This window comes from Ranitomeya variabilis, chromosome 1 (assembly GCF_051348905.1).
Source record: "Ranitomeya variabilis isolate aRanVar5 chromosome 1, aRanVar5.hap1, whole genome shotgun sequence".
Lineage (NCBI taxonomy): Eukaryota > Metazoa > Chordata > Amphibia > Anura > Dendrobatidae > Ranitomeya > Ranitomeya variabilis.
The window spans coordinates 116707255-116732591 of record NC_135232.1 but is presented as its reverse complement, the minus strand read 5'-3'; the positions used below and the strand labels follow the sequence as shown (position 1 = coordinate 116732591).

The following is a 25337-nucleotide window of genomic DNA, read 5'->3' as shown; positions in this document are numbered from 1 at the left end:
TTTCTCTGTATAATCCATATCGTAACTATCGCGCTATGGTAATTATGAGGCCAGGATGTTATTTATGTCTTTTTGACACTACAGTAATGATATATAGGTTGATGATGCAGGCCTCAGCTGTGACGTCACGTCGCCCCGCCTCCCGTATGTGTAAGGATACAACGTGCGTGACTGGTGCTGCACGTGACCGAGCCAGATTGTTCTGTGTGACCATGAGGCGCCCCAATATCCTGCTGACTGGTGAGTACTGCCCGGTCCCCAACCTACTGCTGCCCGGAGAGCAGATTACACCCCTATACTGCCCGGTCCCCAACCTACTGCTGCCAGGAGAGCAGATTACACCCATATACTGTCCGGTCCCCAACCTACTGCTGCCAGGAGAGCAGATTACACCCATATACTGCCCGGTCCCCAACCTACTGCTGCCCGGAGAGCAGATTACACCCCTATACTGCCCGGTCCCCAACCTACTGCTGCCAGGAGAGCAGATTACACCCATATACTGCCCGGTCCCCAACCTACTGCTGCCAGGAGAGCAGATTACACCCCTATACTGCCCAGTCCCCAACCTACTGCTGCCAGGAGAGCAGATTACACCCATATACTGCCCGGTCCACAACCTACTGCTGCCAGGAGAGCAGATTACACCCCTATACTGCCCGGTCCACAACCTACTGCTGCCAGGAGAGCAGATTACACCCATATACTGCCCGGTCCCCAACCTACTGCTGCCAGGAGAGCAGATTACACCCATATACTGCCCGGTCCCCAACCTACTGCTGCCAGGAGAGCAGATTACACCCATATACTGCCCGATCCCCAACCTACTGCTGCCAGGAGAGCAGATTACACCCATATACTGCCCGGTCCCCAACCTACTACTGCCAGGAGAGCAGATTACACCCATATACTGCCCGGTCCCCAACCTACTGCTGCCAGGAGAGCAGATTACACCCATATACTGCCCGGTCCCCAACCTACTGCTGCCAGGAGAGCAGATTACACCCATATACTGCCCGGTCCCCAACCTACTGCTGCCAGGAGAGCAGATTACACCCATATACTGCCCGGTCCCCAACCTACTGCTGCCAGGAGAGCAGATTACACCCCTATACTGCCCGGTCCACAACCTACTGCTGCCAGGAGAGCAGATTACACCCCTATACTGCCCGGTCCACAACCTACTGCTGCCAGGAGAGCAGATTACACCCATATACTGCCCGGTCCACAACCTACTGCTGCCCGGAGAGCAGATTACACCCATATACTGCCCGGTCCCCAACCTACTGCTGCCAGGAGAGCAGATTACACCCATATACTGCCCGGTCCCCAACCTACTGCTGCCAGGAGAGCAGATTACACCCCTATACTGCCCGGTCCCCAACCTACTGCTGCCAGGAGAGCAGATTACACCTATATACTGCCCGGTCCCCAACCTACTGCTGCCCGGAGAGCAGATTACACCCCTATACTGCCCGGTCCCCAACCTACTGCTCCCCGGAGAGCAGATTACGCCCATATACTGCCCGGTCCCCAACCTACTGCTGCCAGGAGAGCAGATTACACCCATATACTGCCCGGTCCCCAACCTACTGCTGCCAGGAGAGCAGATTACACCCATATACTGCCCGGTCCCCAACCTACTGCTGCCAGGAGAGCAGATTACACCCATATACTGCCCGGTCCCCAACCTACTGCTGCCAGGAGAGCAGATTACACCCATATACTGCCCGGTCCCCAACCTACTGCTGCCCGGAGAGCAGATTACACCCATATACTGCCCGGTCCCCAACCTACTGCTGCCAGGAGAGCAGATTACACCCATATACTGCCCGGTCCCCAACCTACTGCTGCCAGGAGAGCAGATTACACCCATATACTGCCCGGTCCCCAACCTACTGCTGCCAGGAGAGCAGATTACACCCCTATACTGCCCGGTCCCCAACCTACTGCTGCCCGGAGAGCAGATTACATCCATATACTGCCCGGTCCCCAACCTACTGCTGCCAGGAGAGCAGATTACACCCATATACTGCCCGGTCCCCAACCTACTGCTGCCAGGAGAGCAGATTACACCCATATACTGCCCGGTCCCCAACCTACTGCTGCCAGGAGAGCAGATTACACCTATATACTGCCCGGTCCCCAACCTACTGCTGCCCGGAGAGCAGATTACACCCCTATACTGCCCGGTCCCCAACCTACTGCTGCCCGGAGAGCAGATTACACCCATATACTGCCCGGTCCCCAACCTACTGCTGCCCGGAGAGCAGATTACACCCATATACTGCCCGGTCCCCAACCTACTGCTGCCCGGAGAGCAGATTACACCCATATACTGCCCGGTTCCCAACCTACTGCTGCCAGGAGAGCAGATTACACCCATATACTGCCCGGTCCCCAACCTACTGCTGCCAGGAGAGCAGATTACACCCCTATACTGCCCGGTCCCCAACCTACTGCTGCCAGGAGAGCAGATTACACCCATATACTGCCCGGTCCCCAACCTACTGCTGCCCGGAGAGCAGATTACACCCATATACTGCCCGGTCCCCAACCTACTGCTGCCCGGAGAGCAGATTACACCCATATACTGCCCGGTCCCCAACCTACTGCTGCCAGGAGAGCAGATTACACCCATATACTGCCCGGTCCCCAACCTACTGCTGTCCGGAGAGCAGATTACACCCATATACTGCCCAGTCCCCAACCTACTGCTGCCAGGAGAGCAGATTACACCCATATACTGCCCGGTCCCCAACCTACTGCTGCCAGGAGAGCAGATTACACCCATATACTGCCCGGTCCCCAACCTACTGCTGCCAGGAGAGCAGATTACACCCATATACTGCCCGGTCCCCAACCTACTGCTGCCCGGAGAGCAGATTACACCCATATACTGCCCGGTCCCCAACCTACTGCTGCCAGGAGAGCAGATTACACCCATATACTGCCCGGTCCCCAACCTACTGCTGCCAGGAGAGCAGATTACACCCATATACTGCCCGGTCCCCAACCTACTGCTGCCAGGAGAGCAGATTACACCCATATACTGCCCGGTCCCCAACCTACTGCTGCCAGGATAACCGAGCGCACCTATATACTGACGTGCATACCTTTTCACGTAAAGTGAATATTTGCTTTGGATTTTAATGTGGAAAATTCTCTAAATCTCATCCATTCTCCTGAGACAGCCTTATCATTCTGTAATAAAATCCTCACAATGTGAACATATCCTAACACTTGTCATCTTTCAGGTACACCAGGTGTTGGTAAGACAACTCTGGGCAGAGAGCTGGCAGAGAGAACTGGTCTGGAATATGTCAACATCGGAGATTTGGCAAAAGAAGGTACGATTTATTATATAGAGGTGGTAATGTAACAATGGATGAGGTGTGTATGGACGTCTAGAGAGAGCCTGCAAGTCTTCCCCACACATAGTGATTGGCAGCTGTATAAGTTTACAACCAGAGCCCAGCTGTCCATTATAACGGTAGGTTTTCACAACAGTGTAAGAAATACTCAAAGTGAGATGATTTTTTTTTCTTGTTGTCCGTGTGCAATCCATTCTTTACAGCAACAGCTTTTAATCAGTTACAAGAAAATGTACAGTTTCCTGTGTTATAGAGTTGCAATGTGTCCATAGAAATCAGATGCCATACTGACATCCCATTTACAAAAAAAATGCACGCCCATAGACTGGATTTACCGAAGAAACTAGTACATGCTATTATATTATTTCACACGCAGATTCGGTCAGTAAGGAAAAAAAAAAAAAGTCAATCTGCAGAGTCCTATTGAATAACATTGGTCCGAGTGCTGTCCGTTCTTTTTAAACTGATAGAACTTGGACCGAAAATACGATTGTGTGCATGAGCCCTAAGTGACTTGCATAAATTCATGAAAAAAACTGAAATTTGGCAAAACTTTTGCAATTTTCAAACTTTTCAATTTGATTTGGGGAGTTGCGGTAGATTTTAGACAATCTGTATGGTGTGAAGTACCACCTGTACAGCAGCTTTCTGGCCTTCTCCAGGTGATCGGGACACTCTCTAAATGCCCCAATCATTGAGAAGGATGTCCGCCATTGACCAGAGTGTGATCCCGCGTTGTAAATCAGTCTCTCATTTGTGGAGATACGAATCCAGAGAGGGGAACGTCTCCTCGAGCTTACGGATAGCGCTCTCATCTGCCGCGCTGAGGTGAGGAGCATTGAGTATAATTTGGAGGGTTGTGAAAATACCATTTTTTTTTTTTTTTTTTTTTCCTTGTAGAAAATGTCTTATTTGTAAATATTTATAATGATCTTTGTGTAAGGAGGAACTTCTCTCTGATCGTAGAGAAGGGCAACAATATTCTTTCCTCATACATATCCCCAACCAGTAGGATTCCCAGGGGTTTCCAGTTACAAATCTGGAATACTCTGCTCCAAAGTCTCTATGGGGGCTCTAGAGAGCACCAAATTAATAGTATGCAGTTTATTGATTAGAATGCTCCACACTCCCAGCGCCGCTTCCACAGTTGGTGGCAGACGCAATTATTTTTTTCTCTTCGCCACGACAGCACCCACTTGAGAGAGGGGATCCGCCCCTAGGAACAGGAAACCCTATGGAGAGATAAAAGGGGCGGTCCCCCTCGCTCCCACAGTTGGTTTCCTGTTCCTACGGGAGACCCTTGGAGAGAAGAGGATGCCCAGCCTGGATGCCGCTTGCGCAGTTTACCTTTATGGGACGGCAAGGGCTCCAGAAGCTGGAAGCAGCGTCGGGGGTCCTATGGCAGCTTCCCCCCTCTGCTGGCAGGTACTGTGAGGCCAGGTCCGGGGAGTCGCCTGGCTCATGGAGATCCACCCAGCAGACCTGCAAGGACCAAATCGCTGAGGTAAGGAGATCCTGCGGCGCCATCCCTCATGGTGCGCAGGCAGCGTGGGTCCGGTATACTATCCCCCGGAAGCAGATCGTAACTTCCGGGGTGAAACAGGAGGAGGACGGCGCCTGCGCTGATCCTGGTGGGAGCGCAGGCGCATACTGAATAGCCGCGACCCGGATGTAGCGGTCACTTCCGGGTGCGGCAGGAAGAAGATGGCGGCCCCCATTAGAAAAGGACGCCGGCACTGATCCTCCGGCGTCCATCATGGCATCTCCACAGGACCCGGCGATGGCTTCATCCGAAGTCACCGCTATTGCGCCTAGTAGCCGAACAAGCAGCAGTCGCAGATCATCTTCTTCCAAAAGCGCCAGAGATAAGAAATCAGGCCGGTCGGTTCTATCTGTGCCTCCGTCTCCTCCTCATCAGCCGGTATTGTAACAACAACCTCACTGGGTGAGTGTGTGTGTGTACCCTCTTAGGCTGATTACACTCCCCCTCTTTGTCTATATTCCTTAGGCAAAAAGAACGGGGAAAACCAAACACATACAATGTGCTTTATGCTCTCAGCCGCACCCCGATAATTATTTAAAGAAGCTGTGCCAGTCTTGCATCGAATCCACCTTACGTGAGGAGTCTTCAGTAAGGTCGGAAGATATAAGGAGTATGATTAGGGAAGAATTACAGGCCTTCCGAAGCTCGGAAAAAAATTCCCGAGGGTAGAAAAAAATATAATTCCCCCAGGTCTGAGCAGTCCTCTGAGACTGAAGATAAAGATTCGGATGGGTCCCAAAGGATCATTTCCTCAGATGATGAGCGGGATACATGCTTTCCCACAGACAGTATCGATAATTTAGTAAGATCAGTTTGTAACACCATGGGTATTGAAGACACAAAAATCCCTAAAACACCACAGGACGTGATGTTTGCAGGCCTGTCAGAGAGGAAAAAACCTTCTTTCCCTGTAATTCCAGCAATTAAAAATGTAGTAAAAAAGGAGTGGGAAAGCCAGGGACAAAGAGGATTGCCGTCTTCGTCAAAAAGACGCTATCCCTTTAATGACGAAGATTTCTCTATATGGTTAAAAGCCCCGAAGGTAGATGCAGCAGTGGCTTCCACTTCTAAAAAATCTTTGCTACCCGTAGAAGATTCCGGCTCCTTGCAAGACCCGCTGGACCGGAAAGCGGATACCCTCTTAAAAAGAGCATGGGAATCCTGTACTGGAGCCTTCAGGCTGGCTATATCAGCCACATGCACTGCCAGATCCATGTTGGTCTGGTTAAATGATTTAGAAGAAGGATTAAAGAGCGGCCTTTCCCGAGATAGACTGATCTCTTCCATACCGTTAATTAGAGGAGCTACAGCCTTTTTGGCGGATTCCTCAGCTGATTCCATACGGCTAGCTGCCAAATTGGCAGGTCTGACTAACGCGGCTCGTCGAGCCTTATGGCTAAAGGGGTGGAAAGGAGATCCCCAAACGAAGTCTAAATTATGTGGTCTTCCATGCCAGGGTGAGTACCTATTTGGTACTAAGTTAGACGAAATACTAACTAAAGCGGGTGAGAGGAAGAAGGGGTTCCCCAATAACACTTATCTCCCATCCTACAGGAGAGCGTTCCGTAAGCCCACGTTTAATAGAAGAAAGGACTATAAAAACCAAGACCGCTGGGCTAATAAAGACTTTAAGCAGAAAGGAGCGTTTTTCGGAAAACGTCCATTCAAACCTGAGGATAAAACCCGTTAGGACAGATCTACCCGTTGGTGGTAGGTTGTCTTTCTTCACTTCACAATGGCTGACAATGACTTCCAATCCATGGGCAACTAGCCTTATATCTACGGGTCTTAAATTAAGATTTGCCCGAGTCCCTCCGGACTCATTCTTATTGACTTCCTTAAAGTCTCATTCACAACAAGAGGCCTTGGAACAGGAAATAATAAATCTCCTGTCCAAAGGGGTACTAGTGGAAGTCCCTTCTCATCAAAAAGGAAGGGGTTTTTATTCCCCTCTATTTTTGATTCCAAAACCAGACGGATCATTTAGAACAATAATTAACCTGAAAAGACTAAACGTCTTCTTAGAAAACCAAACCTTTAAAATGGAGTCTATACGATCAACTATAAAGCTCCTGTTTCCCCATTGCTTTATGGCAGTACTTGACCTTAAAGATGCGTATTACCATCTACCAATCTTCATTGAACATCAGCAATATCTACGGGTGGCAGTTATAATGGAAGGTCAGATAAGGCATTATCAATATACAGCAATGCCCTTTGGACTGTCGATAGCTCTGAGAGTCTTCACAAAATTAATGTCAGAAGTAATGTCATATTTGAGATTAAAAGACACTCTTGTAATACCATATTTAGATGACCTTCTTATAGTGGGCAACTCTCTTTCCCAATGCCATCAACGAGTACTTGATACAATTTCGTCCCTACAGGAATTGGGGTGGTTAGTAAACTGGGAGAAATCCAGGTTGTCCCCCACAACTCGACAAACATTCCTAGGGCTTATTCTAGATTCTACAAATCAAAGGTGCTTTCTTCCCGACTCTAAACAATTAGCAATTATAAACAAGGTACAATCGGTGATTAATAAACCCCAAATTTCCCTAAGAGAAGGGATGTCCCTTCTTGGTTCCTTTACATCATGTATCCCGGCTGTCCCATGGGCCCAATTCCATAGTAGAAAATTACAATATAAAATTCTACAGGAAGAAGAGAGGTTACAAGGCCAATTGGATAGTCGGTTATCTTTACCATCTGACGTGGTAGATTCTCTTACCTGGTGGTTAGACCAGAGTCATTTTACCAGTGGGGTTCCCTGGGTGGTTAAACCTTCAAAAACACTCTTTACCGATGCCAGTCCTAGTGGTTGGGGAGCACACTTAGGAGATCAAATAGTTCAAGGTCTGTGGTCTCCTAGAGAATCGAATGATTCTTCTAATCAAAAAGAACTGAAGACTATCTTTCATGCCATATGTAAATTTCTTCCGCAGTTACACGGAACGCATACAAGAATCTTTTCAGACAACATGACAGCGGTGGCATACATAAACCACCAAGGGGGAACAAGATCAGAAGCGCTCATGTGTATAGCCGACAACATTCTATCCATAGCAGAGGAGCACCTCCTATCCTTATCAGCACTGCATGTAAGAGGAGTCGACAATCCAAAAGCGGATTTCCTCAGCCGCCACACTCTCCACCAAGGAGAGTGGGTTCTCAGCCGTCGTATCTTTTTAATGATAATCAAAAAATGGGGTACTCCCGAGATAGACCTTTTTGCGACGAGACGAAACAGACAAGTCAAAAGGTTCGCTTCATTGTTCCGATCCGACAATCCAGATATCTTCGATGCTCTGCAAGTCCCATGGACATTCCAGAAAGCATATGCCTTTCCCCCACTAATACTTCTTCCAACGGTGATCAGGAAGATAAGGGAGGACAGAGCAAATGTGATCTTAATAGCTCCATTTTGGCCCAAGAGGCCATGGTTCTCCTGGCTGAGAATTATGTCAATTTCAGACCCGTGGATCCTTCCGGAGGATCAGGATCTGCTCTCCCAAGGCCCCTTCAACCACCCTCAGGTGAAGGGTCTGCGGTTGACTGCCTGGCATTTGAGAGGCGGCTGCTAAAAATGAGCGGATTTTCTAACAAAGTAATTGACACTCTGCTACTAAGTAGGAAAAAATCTACCACATCCATTTATGTGAGAGTGTGGAAAAAATTCTTAAACCTCTACCCAACAGCACTATCAAACGAGATTCAGATCCCTATGGTCCTAGAATTTCTTCAAAAAGGGCGCGATTTAGGTCTGGCAGTCAGTACCTTAAAAGTACACATTTCTGCGCTTGGTGCTTTATATGGTCACGATATTGCAGGTGACAGGTGGGTAGCCAGGTTTATCGCAGCTTGCCAAAGGTCAGAGACAGTCCAAATTCCCCATGTACCACCTTGGGATGTTAATTTAGTCCTTGAAGCTCTAACAGACCACCCCTTTGAGCCACTATATTCAGCTCACATAAAACATGTTTCCATCAAGACAGCTCTTCTTGTTGCTTTGGTATCAGCTAGAAGAGTAAGCGACATGCAGGCACTGTCAATAGATCCACCGTTTATGTCTATATTTCCAGACAGAATTGTCCTAAAAACAGACCCTTCCTACTTGCCCAAAGTATGTACTAAATTCCATAGGTCACAAGAAATTTTTCTTCCCTCCTTCTATGATAACCCTACGAATCAGGAAGAACAAAAATACCACACATTAGATGTGAGGAGAGCCATATTAGCCTATTTAGATAGAACTAGCGCCTGGAGGAAGAGCAGGGCTCTCTTTATTTCCTTCCAGGGCCATAGAAAAGGAGATGGAATCACGAAGGGCACTTTATCTCGGTGGATTCGGGATGCAATATGTCTGGCCTATTCATCCAAAGGGGAGAACCCGCCTGAGACTGTAAAAGCACATTCCACTCGGGCGATAGCATCATCCTGGGCCGAGCGAGCGGAAGTTCCAATAGAACTGATATGTAAGGCCGCAACCTGGGCTTCTCCTACTACATTCTATAATCACTATAGATTGGATTTGTCTTCTTCATCTGACCTGTCCTTTGGTAGATCAGTTCTTAACACTGTGATCCCTCCTAAATGACTATCTCTGAAAGTCTCTCAAGTGGGTGCTGTCGTGGCGAAGAGAAAACACCGGATTACGTACCGGTAATGCTCTTTTATAGAGCCACGACAGCACCCCTTTACTTCCCACCCTATTAAGTTATTTTTATAAAAGCACGATTAAGGGTGTTTTTTGGTTCTTGTAGTTAGCCATACTAAGTTAACTAATGATAAAAGCTGATATCAAATTGCCTACTAAATCTGGTGGGCGGTTCCTCGCAATCTCTGTAACCCAACTGTGGGAGCGAGGGGGACCGCCCCTTTTATCTCTCCATAGGGTTTCCTGTTCCTAGGGGCGGATCCCCTCTCTCAAGTGGGTGCTGTCGTGGCTCTATAAAAGAGCATTACCGGTACGTAATCCGGTGTTTTTTTTTTTAATCATCACCTGGGTTAGGACCGGTTATGATATATGAATTAAAAAAAGATGCAACATTTGGGATTTTATGAGATGCTTCTCCAGGCTCCTGGGTAAAGATCTGCCTGCTTCCTCCTGTGCCTGCTCCTTTACGCTGAGGCTCCTCTCGGGTAAGGTCTGACCTGGTACCAGGGGATCAGACATAACCTGTGTAAACATATTAGTCCATAGACATGTAACAATAACACATTCAAAGATGATATCCACACAAGGGCCTCTCAAAGAGGTATAAAGACAGGCCACAAGAATGTAAAGTTAAAAACATGTATTTTATTACAAAAAAAAAGGTAAAAAACCCTCAACCTCAAATACACAATCCAATCACAGTATAGAGAGTACCTCCTATCTAACTCAGGTCTAATGAATACGTATACAGATATAACCTGTGTAAACAGGCATTTACATGACCACCGATCGGCAGTCGTATCGTGCTGCAGGGTGGCCCGTGTAAACAGACTCTAAAGTTAAGTGAAATAGATAATGATCTGGTTAGTTGTGTGCATGTTTAATCGGCTTTTAAATCTATAGTTTTTGTTGCTTTATGAATGAAAATCTGTCAGATACAAGTTGTGTCTCTGGAGTATTGTGCACGATGTGTATATCAGAACATGAAGGATGAGGGGTTTTGAGTCTCATTGTGAGTCCAGCGTCCTCCTTCCATGAATGGTGTTAGATAAAATGCTGCTGAAAACTGTAATTACGAGGCGGCTCCACCAACAAAGCCGGGTGAGGATGAGAAAATGCTAAAATTCTAGTAAATTCCAGTCTGTTGTGTCTGTGGATAATTAGTCAGGGGCTGGGTGTTATCCTTTCATTATACAGATTCTCAGCACTTTAACACTGTAGAGTTAATTAAGTAAATAAATTCACCAAGCAGCCATTACATTAAAACTACTGGGAGGTGATGTGTAAAACATCCATTATCTTTGCGGAAAAAGGGCTTGATAACGTCAGCAGCAAATGACCAAGACCATATAATGTCCAAGTTTGACAGACCGATAAAGGGATGGTTTCACAAACGAAGTACATTTCAGTCAATACATCTCGGCATAATAAATTTCACAAGTGAATGTGATTCAGAAAAAAAAAATGTTCCTGTGCTGAGATAATCTTATTAATGTGCCCCTGCTGTGTAATTGCTGTGTCTGACGGTACAGGAACATGGTCTATAAATAGGAACTGAGCCACAAAAGCGGGGAATGAATGAACACTACATGTTTATACTCTGTGCTTTTTCATGTCCTAAAGAATGGAAACTTTGCAAAGCATACTATTACCGTATATACTCGAGCATAAGCCAACCCGAGTATAAGCAGAGACCCCTAATTTTGCCACAAAAAATTGGGAAAACTTAATGAATCGAGCCTAGGGTGGAAAATGCAGCAGCTACCGGTAAATGTCAAAATAAAAATAGATACCATTAAAATTAATTGAGACATCAGTAGGTTAAGTGTTTTTGAATATCCATATTGAATCAGGAGCCCCATATAATGCTCCATACAAAATACGCCCCATATAATGCTCCATAAAGTTTATGATGGGCTCCATAAGATGCTCCATATTAAAATATATCCAATATAATGCTGCACAAATGTTGATTATGGCCCCATAAGATGCTCCATAGACTACTATGCCCCATTTGCTGCGATTTAAAAAAAAAAAAAAAAAAAGGACATACTCGCCTCTCGTCACTCAGGCCCCTGGTACTTGCTATAGTCACCTTTCCCCGTTCCACCGCCGGGCACCGCTGTGTCTTCCCTGTCCTCCGCACTGACGCTCAGGCAGAGGGCGCGCACTAACCACGTCATCGCGCCCTCTGACCTGAGCATCACAGGCAGATGATGCGGAAGACGGCGCCCGGTGGTGGAACGAGGACAGGTGAATATTGCTCAATGCTGCTCCCCCTCCCCATTATACTCACCTGCTCCCGGCGCGGTCCCTGGCAGCTTCTCTGATGGACTCTCCGGGCACGGCAGCTCTTCCAGCTTTGAGCGGTCACTGGTACCGCTCATTACAGTAATGAATATGCGGCTCCACCCGTATGGTAGTGGAGTCGCGTCCATATTCATTACTGTAATGAGCGGTACCATGTAACCGCTCAAAGCTGGAAGAGCTGCCGCGCCTGGAGACCATCGGAGATGCAGGGACCTCGCCAGGAGCAAGTGAGTATGTGACACTCACAGAATAGCACAAAATACTAAAAATATATACATATTGTCCATATAAATTTAATATTTTCATAAAGAAAATAAAGTACACGTTTGGTATTGCCGCGTCCGTAACTACCCAACAAATAAAACTCTCCCACTAATTAACCCCTTCAGTGAACACAGTAAAAAAAAAGAGGCAAAATAATGATGCTTTATTATCATACCTCCAAACAGAAAGTGGATTAAAATGCGATCAACAAGACAAATGTAAATAAAAATGGTATCTCTGCAAACTTCCTCTTGTCCAGCAAAAAACAAGCCTTGATACAGCTCCATAGGCGGAAAAATAAACTATAGCTCTCAAAATAGTGATGCAAAAATAATTTTTTCGAAAAAATTGTTTTTGCGTAAAAGCGCCAAAACCTTAAAAAAAAAAAAAAGGTATCGGTGTAATCGTACTTACCCAAAGAATAAAGCTGCCATATCAATTTCACCACAAGCGGAACTGCATAATAGAAAAAACAATTCTTTCATTGCTCGTTTTTGTTCATTCTACCTTATAAAATTCGGAATAGAAAGCAATCAAAAAATGTCACGTGCCCAAAAATGGTACCAATAAAACCATCAAATCATCCCCGAGAAAACAAGCCTTCACATGACTGTCGGCCAAATATGGGAACATGATAGCTATCAAAATATGGCGATGAAAAACCTTTGCAATGAAAGCGTCTTTTATTGTGTGACAGCAGCCAAACATAAAAAAAAAAAAAAAAAAAAAAAAATGTAAATCTGATGTTGCTGTAATCGAACCGAAGAATAAAGTCCTCTAATCACGTATACCGTACCAGGAATAAAACCAATTATTCACCTGCTCTTCATTTTTTTTTTTTTTTTTTTTTTTTTACTTCTGCCCCCCAAAGACTGCAGTAAGTCTCTGCTCACACTTATTCTGCCCTCTATGCTGAGCGCTTGCATTGGGGGTTTCCATGTAAATCTCTGAAATATGTGATTCGGATGGAACCCCCGGTAGAGGATTCCTTATAATGAGGCAGATGGAGTCACTGTGGACATTGCTCAGCCTGTGATCCAGCATTGTCTATCGTTTTAGGACTGCATAAAAGCGCGGAAAAGAAGGACAACGCAGAAGCCAGATGAGTCCAAAGTAACTTCTGCCTCATTATAGTGAATGGATTCCCTGGGGGGGTTTCATCTGAATCACGTTACTCTGAGATTTAGGCCTGGGTGACACTTGCTAGTGCAATGCGAGAGACTCGCATCAATACCCGACACTGCCAGAGGCGGTTTGGACCGGAGCATTCAGCTGCATAGAAATACATGCAGCCACACAGTCTGGTCCTGAGTGCCGGGTATTGATGCAAGAGACTCACACGAGTCTCTCGCAAGTGTGACCCCGGCCTTAGATGAAAACCACAAAGTTAAGTGCTCAGTGTAGAGCCCAGGATAAATGTGATCCCAAATGTTATGTAAAATATTCCCAATAAAATCTTCAAATCAATCCACACACAAAAAAAAAAAAGCAAGTCCCCACTGATACCCATCATCCGTTAGAAATATAGGGGGCTTCCACGTTACTGATAATACAAAGGCTCTAGAACAGCTAAATGGCCCTCACCCCCAAAAGAAATTCTGCGCTCTCAAATCCAAATGTTCCCTTCCCCTCTGAGCCCCACAGTGTGCCTAAACCACATTTAGTAAAAAAAAACTGACTTCCAAACAGAAATCGGGTATGTACAGGTGCTTACTAAGAGTAGCTATCGCCGTATATAACCAACAAAGTAAAGTAGCAGTCTATAGCATGCAAACATGAAATATATAAGATTTGAATTGCATTACTGCACTAGAAATTATGAACAATTAAGAATACTTGGCTCATAAATTGGCCAATTCATGTGTACCCGGCAGTCGCACGGGTGCATTTTACTTCGTAAGGGCTCATTTCCACTGGCAAGAGACAAATCTGTCCGTAATCTGGACCGAAAAAACGGATGTAACGTATGCGAGTGTCATGCGAGTGCAATGCGATTTTTAATCGCATCATCCGTATGACATCCTTATTACTGTCCGATTTGTACGCACCGGTGTCCTTTGAAAAGCTGGCAAATCAGCGCTGTGTACAGTAAAATCACACTGAAAGGTTAGAATAGAGTAGATATATACACATAGAATATATATATACCTATTCTATGTCAGTGAGACACCTATATATGTATATTTATATTTAATGCAGCGCAAGATAGCATTAAAGCCGCTAATTCAATTGCCGGCTTTTCATTTCTCCTTCCCATACCCGACAGGATATGAGACATGGTTTACATACAGTAAACCATCTCATATCCCCTTTTTTTGCATATTCCATACTACTAATGTTAGTAGTGTGTATGTGCAATATTTCGGCGCTGTAGCTATTAAATTTAAGGGTTAAATCGTGGAAAAAATTGGCGTGGGCTCCCGCGCAATTTTCTCCGCCAGAGTAGTAAAGCCAGTGACTGAGGGCAGATATTAATAGCCTAGAGAGGGTCCATGGTTATTGGCCCCCCCCCCCCCCCCCCTGGCTACAAACATCTGCCCCCAGCCACCCCAGAAAATGCACATCTGGAAGATGCGCCTATTCTGGCACTTGGCCACTCTCTTCCCACTCCCGTGTAGCGGTGGGATATGGGGTAATGAAGGGTTAATGTCACCTTGCTATTGTAAGGTGACATTAAGCCAGATTAATAATGGAGAGGCGTCAATTATGTCACCTATCCATTATTAATCCAATTGTATGAAAGGGTTAAACACACACACACACACACATGATTAAAAAGTATTTTAATGAAATAAACACACAGGTTGTTTTAATATTTTATTGCTCTCTCAATCCATGTGATGACCCTCGCTTGGAAAAATAATAAACCAACACTATACATACCTTCAGATGACCTGTCACGTCCCACGAGGTAATCCATCTGAAGGGGTTAAAATATTTTACAAGCAGGAGCCCTGCTATAATGCAGCTGTGCTCGTGCTTGTAAGCACCGGGGAATGAAGGAAATGTAGGTCAATGACCTATAGTTACCTTCAGTCGCGGTGATGCGCCCCCTGCTGGTTGTCCTCATATGACCTCGAGCGTGGGAAAAAGTTCCCAGGCTGCTGTTCATGAGGACATCCACCAGGGGGCGCATCACCGCGACTGAAGGTAACTATAGGTCATTGACCTACATTTCCTTCATTCCCCGGGGCTTACAAGCAGGAGCACAGCTGCATTAGCAGGGCTCCTGCTTGTAAAATATTTTAACCCCTTCAGATGGATTACCTCGTGGGACGTGACAGGTCATCTGAAAGTATGTATATTGTTGGTTTATTATTTTTCCAAGCGAGGGTCATCACATGGATAGAGAGCAATAAAATATTAAAACAACCTGTGTGTTTATTTCATTAAAATACTTTTTAATCATGTGTGGTTTTTTTTAACCCTTTCATACAATTGGATTAATAATGGATAGGTGTCATAATTGACGCCTGTCCATTATTAATCTGGCTTAATGTCACCTTACAATAGCAAGGTGGCATTAACCCTTCATTACCCCATATCCCACCGCTACACGGGAGTGGGAAGAGAGTGGCCAAGTGCCAGAATAGGCGCATCTTCCAGATGTGCCTTTTCTGGGGTGGCTGGGGGCAGATGTTTGTAGCCAGGGGGGGCCAATAGCCATGGACCCTCTCCTGGCTATTAATATCTGCCCTCAGTCACTGGCTTTACCATTCTGGCGGAGAAAATTGCGCGGGAGCCCACGCCAATTTTTTCTGCGATTTAATCCTTAAATTTAATAGCTAAACCCCCAAATTTTGCACATACACACTACTAACATTAGTAGTGTGGAATATGCAAAAAAAAGGGGGATATGACATGGTTTACTGTATGTAAACCATGTCTCATATCATGTCGGGTTTGGGAGGGAGAAATGAAAAGCCGGTAATTGAATTAGCGGCTTTAATGCTATCTTGCGCTGCATTAAATATAAATATACATATATAGGTGTCTCACTGATATGTATGTATGTATGTATATATGTATTCTATTCTAACCTGTCAGTGTGATTTTACTGTACACCGCGCTGAATTACCTGCTTTTCAAAGGACACCGGTGCGTAAAAATCGGACAGAACTCGCATGGTGCGAGTGCTGTGCGTTTTTTTTCTCGCACCCATTGACTTGCATTGGCGAGTCTCGTCCGAGACTCGCAGCAAATCGCAGCATGCGGCGATTTTTTTCTCAGTCCGATTTCGGCTGAGAAAAAAAATCGCAGTTGAAAAGACACCTATTGAATAACATTGGTCCGAGTGCAATCCGATTTTTTTTTTTATCGGATTGCACTCGTCCGTTTTCCTCGCCAGTGGAAATGAGCCCTTAGTATCACTTATTGGGTTTCTGTTTTTGTAGGCAACTTGTATGAAGGTTTCGATGAAGAGTACGAGTGTCCTGTTCTTGATGAAGACAGAGTAAGTTGAACTATTTAATTCTTATACGTATTAACTTCATTCTGTACATCTGGAAAAAAAAAAAAAAAAACAATAATTTGACCTTTGGGACATGTTGGACTAAGGTGTCCTGTAATTAGTATTTGTTACGCCTACTCAACTCCCTACTTTCCTTGCATATCCCATATCTCCCTAAGCTCCTGCTGTTCTTTCTAGTGACACTCGTAGCACTGGCAGTATTTCCGAAAACACCACCCTGGAGGTCCTGGCCTTCATCTTCTTTCCTAGTAGTTCCCTGTAATCGTTTTTAAGGATCTTCCACCTCGCTTTAACTTTGCTATTGGTACCAATGTGTGCTATGACCGCTGAGTTTTTCCCAGCGACACCCAGCAATCTGTCTATCCAATCCGCAATATGTCGAGCTTGAGCACCCGGCAGGCAACACACTGTTCAACATTCACGATCTCAGCCACAGTTGACTTTGTGTCCACCCAATTATTGAGTTCCCTACAACCAACATCTGTCTGGCCTTTGCTGCAGTCCTATCTCCCTTCTTCCCACAGCAGTCGTTTTCCTGGTTGTTAGGAGCAACATCCATCCTGCTGTAGTGATCCCATTCCTGGTCTTTCACTCCTAATATCAGACAAACAGGCTTATTTACTAGGTTGTGCCTGATCAGGACTGAGATCCCCTGCACTTTTCCCTCTACCCCTTCTTGTAACCGTCATTCAGCTGCTTTCTTCCAGGTCCTGATCTTCCCCACCTACACCCTCCTCCATATCATTGGCCCCAGCCAGCGCATGCTCAGTGAGCTCTACATTCCTCTTCAGGTTTGCAATGCTCCTGAGTGTTGGAAGCTGCACATTTAGATCCATTACCTGGGCTTCCAAACATGTAACTCACTGGCATCTAGCACAGATACACCTGTGGCAAAAATTAAAGGACCACCACATCAAAACCCTGTCATAGGTAGCCCAATCTCCAGACCTGAACCCCATTGAAACCTCTGGAATGTAATCAAGAGGATGATGGATAGTCACAAGCCATCAAGCAAAGAAGAACTGCTTAAATGTTGGCGCCAGAAGCAGTGTCAAAGACTGGTGGAAAGCATGCCAAGACGCATGAAAACTGTGATTAACAATCATGGGTATTCCACAAAATATTGATTTCTGAACTTTTCTTGAGTTAAAACATTAGTATTGTTGTTCCTAAATTATTATGAACTTGTTTTCTTTGCATTATTTGAGGTCTGAAAGCATTGGGTTGTTTTTTGTTTTTTTTTTAAATTTTGACCATTTTTCTTTGTCATACAAAATTTTATTGCTTGGCATTTTGGAGACATGTTGTCAGAAGTTTATAGACTAAAAGAACAATTTACATTTTACTCAAAAATATACCTATAAAGAGAAAAATCAGACAAACTGAACATTTTGCAGTGGTCTCTTAATTTTTGCCAGAGCTGTATATTCGCCTTCAAACAGCTGTTCAAGGCATGCATACATCACACAAGATGCACACCTGGTGGCATTGTCCATATAGCACATATTAATTGGGGTTAAACAATACAGAGATAAGCAGAAAAAAAATCAATGGAAAACGACAAACTATGCTCTTGTGTTAAACAATGATATTGTGTTACTGTGCACTTATCTGCCGCCTCTGCTCTACACAGTTTTTTGTTTTTTTTTAGTTTTTTTTACACGTGTGTATATATATATATATATTTCTGATGATCCACAATACAAATCCAATGTCTGAATGTCTGACTTGTATTACGGTAGTTGATATTCATTCAGTACATTTAAATTGAAACTTGTCAGTTCAGTGACCATTGGAGCAGTTTTCCTGCTTTAACAGAATATACAAACATTGACAACTGTTATTATTCTTCTCAGAAAATCTATTTAATCCTAATTCATGTTGGTAAGGCTTCTTTCACATTTCCGTCGGCGCGACGTACCGACGGAAGTTTGTGAGTGACGTGGGCAGTGTACGCAGTGTTTCAACGCGTCCGCTGCCCATTGTAAAGTCCCAGGGAGGAGGAGGGGGTGGCGTTCCGGCCGGGCATGCGCAGTAAAAAAGACAGGACACAACGTACGAAAAAACGTTCCCTTGAACGTTTGTTCGATACGACGGCCGCCAAATACCAACGCATCCTGTGCACGACGTATGGAACGTGTGTCCATACGTCGCGATGCATCGGTAATGCAAGTCTATGTGAAAAAAACGCATCCTGCGGGCATCATTGCAGGATGCGTTTTTTCCACAGAACGATGCATTGTGACGGTCTGCAAAAGACGGAAATGTGAAAGTAGCCTAGGAGTCAAGGTTTCAGTTGTGTCCTTTCTTGCAGGTGATTGATGAGTTGGAGGACAGAATGAGTGACGGAGGTATCATCGTAGACTATCACGGCTGTGACTTTTTTCCAGAAAGATGGTTCCAAATAGTATTTGTGCTGCGAACAGACAATTCCTTGTTATACGATAGGCTGGAAAGCCGGTAAGTGGAGGAAAATGCTAAACCGAACAGATAATAGATTAACCCCTTGGGGTTTTGCATTTTGTTTTTTTGCTCCCTTGTTCCCAGAGACATATATTTAAATTTTTTTCATCAATAAGGAGGTGTGAGGGCTTGTTTTACACTGGACAAGTGGTACCTTTGAACATCATCATTGGTTTTACCATGTAGTGTACTGGAAAACGAGGAAAAATCCCCAAAAAAGTGCAGTTCTACAATTGTTTTTTTTATCATGTTCACGAAGTGCTAAAACTGACCTGACATTCTGGTTATCCAAGTCATTACGATTTATTTTGCAGATGCAAAATATGTATAGGTTCTTTTTTTATTTGCACGGTGAAAAAACAATCCAAAAATTGTAATAAATAAAAATGGCCCCATTTTCCAAGACCAATAGCGTCTCCATTTTTCGTGATCTGGGGCTGGGTGAGGGCTCCTTTCTTGCGCGCTAAGCCGACTTTTTTTTTAGCTATACCTTTTTGGGGTAGATACGATCTGTGGTTGACTGTTATTGCAATGTCTTGGCGACCAAGAAAAGTAATTCTGGCTTATTGACTTTTTTTTCTTGTTACACCATTTACTATCTGATTAATGCTTATTAAATTCTGCCTATTATGTGTATTATTTTTATTTTAATTTTTTTATAAACAGGTCACTGCAACGTGGTAACAGCCGCGGGTGGATCTCTATTCCACTCGCGGCTGTTAGGGACACATGTTAGCTGTTCAAATCAGGCTCACCGCCAGAGCCTGCAGCAAACAGGGGGAGCTCACCTTAGATATAACTGTATGTCTAAGGTGGGAAAGAGGTTAAATCAGGTTCTTGTGTTGTGTGTGTTTAGTCAAACACAGGCAATGCTGTTTGATCCAAACATGCAGTTTTATTGATTTCATAAAACTCCCAAGTGATTGAAAACCAAAACCACTTCTTCGGGGAACAAAGGTATCACAGCAAATAGTTCATCTAGCAGGGCACATACATGTCAGTGTGGGTCCACCAGAACAGATAAGTCCTTTCTCCTGGTGCAAATGTCATACACAGAAGACACACAGTTCTGCCAGTCTTAGTATCATACCCCTTTTCAGCCTGAGCTTCCTGCACCAAACTGAACTGTTCAACTCCAGGCACAGTTCACACTGAACAGGCTGCATCTTCCACACGGTTCTTCAGGTGCATCTAATGAAGACAACTGCAGTGCTAGGATTTAAAAAGTATATACCATATTTTCTGGTGTATAAGACAACCTCCATCTTTTCCAGTTAAAATATAGAGTTTGGGATATACTCACTGTATAAGACTACCCTCTTCTGGTGTTTGCTGTGCTGTAATGTGCATGACAGCACAGCAAACATTATTATCCCCGCCGGTCAGAGAGCCGCGGTTCCCACACTGTCGGAAGACAGCGGGAGCACTCAGCTGTGATCGGAGGTATAAATTTTACCTCCGGTGTCAGCTGATGGGACAACTGATCCCATCATCTGACACCTACAGCCGCTAATAACAGCGAGAGCAGGAGCAGCGGATGGGAGTATTCATCTGCGACTCCTGAAATGTAAATAAATACGATAGTTAAAAAAAAAAAAAAGTGTGGGTTCTCCCCTATTTTTGATGGGGGCTGCAACCCTCAGCTGTCAGCTTAAGCAAGGCTCGTGAAGAATAGAGGGGTCCCCACGCTGTTTTTTTTTTAAATTATTTAAATAAACATTTTTTTTTTTTTAAACGGCGTGGGGACCCCCCCATTTGACAACCAACCTTGCTAAAGCTCACATATGGGGGCTGGTATTCTCAGGCTGGTAAGGGGCCATTAATCAGCAGCTCGCAGTTGCCCAGAAAAGGCACATCTATTAGATGCATCTAATTCTGGCACTTTGCCCGTCACTTGCCCTGTAGCGGTGGCAAGTGGGGTTGATGTCACCTTTGCATTGTCAGGTGACATCAAGCCCACGGCTTAGTAATGGAGAGGCATCTATAAGACACATATCCATTACTAATCCTACAGTTATATGGTAAATAATGACACAGCCAGAAAAAAGTCTTTTATTAGAAATAAACAAAACACCGTTTTCCATTTTTATTTAAACGTCTAATTCCATCGAAGCACTCGTTCTCCTGTAATAAAAGTTAAATAAAAAAACAACCGTATATCATACCGGTCTGTCATTACCCTTGATGCTCTTTTTTTTTTTTTTTTTTTTTTTCCTTCCACATTGCTTTTATTTCCTGTGAAGCATCAGAAGGGTTAATACACTTTTTGATAGTGGTTTTAAGTACTTTGAGGGATGCAGATTTTAGAATGGTGTCACTTTATATGTGATATGGTCCGTAGAAAAAATGGTTTTGTAAATTTTGTTGGAAAAATGAGAAATTGCTGATCGACTTTTAACCCTTGTAACTTCCTAATGTTTTTTATGTTTGAAAATTGATGCACATGTAAAGTAGATGTGGGAAATGTTATTTATTACCTATTTTGTGTGACATAACTTTCTGATTTAAGGGCATAAGAATTAAAAATTAGAAAATTGCAACATTTTGGAAATATTCACCAAATTTACAATATTTTCGCAAATAGATGCCAGTAACATCGAACAAATCTTACCACTATTATGAAGTACAATATGCCAGGAGAATCAGTGGGATCTTTTGAAGCTTTCCAGAGTTCTCACATAAAGTGACAAAGTCAGATGTTAAAAATTTGGCCTGGTCATTAACCCCTTCATGACTGGAGCTTTTTTCGGTTTTGCGTTTTCGTTTTTTGTTCTCCTCTTTCCCAGAGCTATAACCTTTTTTTTTTTTTTTTTTTTTTTTTCAGTCAATATGGCCATGTGAGGGCTTATTTTTTGCGGGACAAGTTGTACTTTTGAATGACACCATTGGTTTTACCATATTGTGTACTAGAAAACGGGGAAAAAAATTCCAAGTGCGGTGAAATTGCAAAAAAAAAAAAGTGCAATCCCACACCTGTTTTTTGTTTGGCTTTTTTGCTAGTTTCACTAAATGCTAAAACTGACCTGCCATTATGATTCTCCAGGTTATTACGAGTTCATACATACCAAGCATGTGTTGGTTCTTTTTATCTAAGTGGTGAAGAAAAAAATTCCAAACTTTGCTTAAAAAAAAAAAAAATGCGCAATTTTCCAATGCCTTTAGAGTCTCCATTTTTCGTGATCTGGGGTTGGGTGAGGGCTTAATTTTCAAAAACAGCTGACATGTCTCGACTTTGAAGTGGTCTCACCACCGGAGCCCACTTCAAAACATAGGATACTGACCTTGGACGTACCATCCCGTCCGATGTCAGTAATGGGTTAAGGCCAAAATTGGTTGTCACTAAGGGGTTAAACCTGTATAGCAGGTCAATAGAATAATTGCTTCAGAAGTGTGAGGCCTTCATCTTTTTGGAAAATGTGCATCTTTTAGTTAATCAGTTCTCAGCATTAGCAATCCCAGTTGACTGTTTAGAGCAGTGTTCCCCAAGTCCGGTCCTCAAGAGCCACCAACAGGTCTTGTTTTCAGGATTTCCTTAGTATTTCACAGGTGATAATTTTATCACCTGGACAGGCAAGCATTCAGTGACCTGTGCATTACTAAGGAAATCCTGAAAACATGACCTGTTGGTGGCTCTTGAGGACCGGACTTGGGGAACACTGGTTTAGGGTATGCTCATACTGCTCTATATTCTCTCGTGCAAGAAAATTGGTCTCATTATTGACAGTGTCACCTTACTGTATTCCTACTCTTTCGCATGAGAGAATCGCATCACAGGTGTGGAAAATATGGAGAACTTAAAGGGAACCTGTCAGCAGGATTGTGCACAGTAGCCTACACACAGTGTAAGGTCGGCACCGTTAGAACGATACCTTGGTTGATGAAATCCGTCTTGTGGTTGTTTTATTCTTTCTTCTCAGTTTTGTGTTAATGATATGCTTGTGCTCCGGGGCGGCCTGTGTGGGGATCTTCATGTGGTGCTCTGCTTAGATATTCATCAGTGTGGCTTCTGACAGGTCACTGCATTATTAAATGTGCTTGAGGTTATCCTGAAGAGTATAAAGGAAAAAAAAAAATCAATTTTAAAATTGGCGTCTGTGCAGTAGCAGCACCCTTCTATATCAGGTGTATATAGAGCCATCTTAGAGGAGGAATTTTTTTTTTCTTTCTTCAGCAAGATGATGCCATCTGCGCAATAGCAGCTATCGGATCACCTCTATATACACAGTACACATGTAACTACGCTGCAGCGCAGGTGCCACAGCTGGCACCTGCCTACAAGGTTTTTGTTTTTTGCAGTATGTACATATATATTCATTATGTAAACTAGGGGGCAGATCAGTGACCTGTCAGCAAACTTCTTTATGAATACCTAAGCAGAGCACCACATGAAGACCCCCACAGGCCGCCCCGGAGCATGAGCATATCACTAACTCAAAACTAAAAGTAAAGCTTAAACAACCAAAAGATGGATTGCATCATTTTAACCAGTATAACGGCGCCGACCTGACACTGTAATTTATTGTGTACAATCCTGCTGACAGGTTCCCTTTAATTTCTCCATTCTCTGTGAGCCTGCATAGGACACTACTCGGATGACATCCGAGTGCAGTCCAATGTTTCACACGCACCCTTAGATTTATATGGGTGCACATGGTCCAAATATCTGAGCCACCCGCAGCATGCGAGTTGGCTTGAGAAAATAATAACTGATATAGGAGCAGAGCATAACATTGAACCAAGTGCTTTGTGATTAAAATATCGGATAGCACTCGGCCATGTTATACGGCAGTGTGAGCGAACCTTTAGAGCAGTGTTCCCCAAATCCAGTCCTCAAGAGCCACCAACAGGTCATGTTTTCAGGATTTCCTTAGGATTGCCCAGGTGATCATTGCATTACCTGGAAAGGCAAGAATTCCATCACCTGGGCAATACTAAGGAAATCCTGAATACATGACCTGTTGGTGGCTCTTGAGGACCGGAGTTGGGGAACACTGGTGTAGAGGAAAAGTCCTCTAATTTATCCCATATTCTTCCTGCACACACACCTGCTGTCATGGAAAACAAGGATGATACTCCCAGAAACGGGGGCCAACTTTCAGATCTGGAACTGGTGCTTACTGACAACTGAACATTGAATGAGTGTTTTTTTTGTTTGTTTTTTATAAATCAAAATACTTTTTATCTGGCTAGAAAACCTGTTTATTTCCAGTTTGATACCAATGCAAGCAACTAGTGATGAGTGAACATTCTCAGATAAAGTCTTATCTGAACATCTCGGCAGCCGCAGGGACTCGAATATACTATCCGAGCACTCCCCAGATTATCTGAGAACACCTGAGCATGCTCAGATAAGACCTTATACAAGCACATTCGCTCAACGCTACAAGCAACTAGAAGGCTGCTTCTTTCTCTGAATTTGGTGTTTGACATTTTTATTTCCTTATATTTTTTCAGGGGATACAAGCAGAAGAAACTGCAAGACAACGTTCAATGTGAGATTTTCCAAACCATATATGAAGAGGCGGTGGAGTCGTATCGGCAGGATATAGTCCACCAGCTTTCCAGTAACACACCAGAAGACCTGGAGCAAAACCTGGAACAGATTTGCCAGTGGATCCAGCAGTGGATGAAGGATAATAACTGAATTGTGACAGTTGACCATTTTTATCTGTGATTCCTTTGCTTTAGAACATAACATACTGTGCTGTGCGTTTCAGCATTCACTGCTAGAGCTGAAGACCTATGAATTGGACCCAATGTACATACTGTAAATTGCTATAATTATTACAGAGATCCAAAGGTTAGGGTTTGGAGGAATAGACTGAACCCCTTACTATAGACTTGTATAGTATTCCTCCTTTTATGTTCCCTTTCTACACCATATGATGGCAGTAGGCTGTGTTTTTCTGTGCGATAAAGAAATAATCTCTATTATTTTAATTCAGTAGTTAAAACTTAATTATTTGGGTAATTTGTTGAGTTAAGGAAAAAAGATTTGCAGGATGCTGTACCAGCAGCAATGTCAATAGTCTGTGTTGGCCAGACCGTAGGGCAGCGGACGTTGCACCTGTGACATTCCAGTTGCATCTTCTGGTTAGTAGGCGCTTTAATGTATTGACCAATGTTGCATCCAGACCAGGGTCCTTTTATAAAAAAAAAATTTTTTCCTCCCTTAACTATAGTAAATTAGGATAAATTTACCCAGCAACATGAGCGTGAAATCAGGAGATAGAGAAATAGCAGAAGTTGTATCAA

The 25337-nt window shown here is 44.0% G+C and overlaps 1 protein-coding gene across 1 annotated transcript; it reads left to right on the top strand.

Annotated features, from left to right (window-relative positions):
• Window positions 1-35: 35 nt before the first annotated feature.
• Window positions 36-25337, top strand: AK6 (adenylate kinase 6). The gene is made up of 5 exons (XM_077288292.1): window positions 36-240; window positions 3258-3350; window positions 16543-16601; window positions 18934-19079; window positions 24537-25337. The coding sequence occupies exons 1-5, from the start codon at window positions 36-38 to the stop codon at window positions 24724-24726; spliced, it is 693 nt and encodes a 230-aa protein (XP_077144407.1). The 3' UTR covers window positions 24727-25337.

What these genes read in the sequence shown, in the direction of transcription:
- AK6 (XM_077288292.1), top strand. Translation starts at nt 36, where the DNA reads ATGGTAATTATGAGGCCAGGATGTTATTTATGTCTTTTTGACACTACA. An exon ending in CGGAGATTTGGCAAAAGAAG is followed by an intron (nt 3,351 to 16,542) that starts GTACGATTTATT and finishes CTGTTTTTGTAG; the next exon opens with GCAACTTGTATGAAGGTTTC. An exon ending in CTGTTCTTGATGAAGACAGA is followed by an intron (nt 16,602 to 18,933) that starts GTAAGTTGAACT and finishes CCTTTCTTGCAG; the next exon opens with GTGATTGATGAGTTGGAGGA.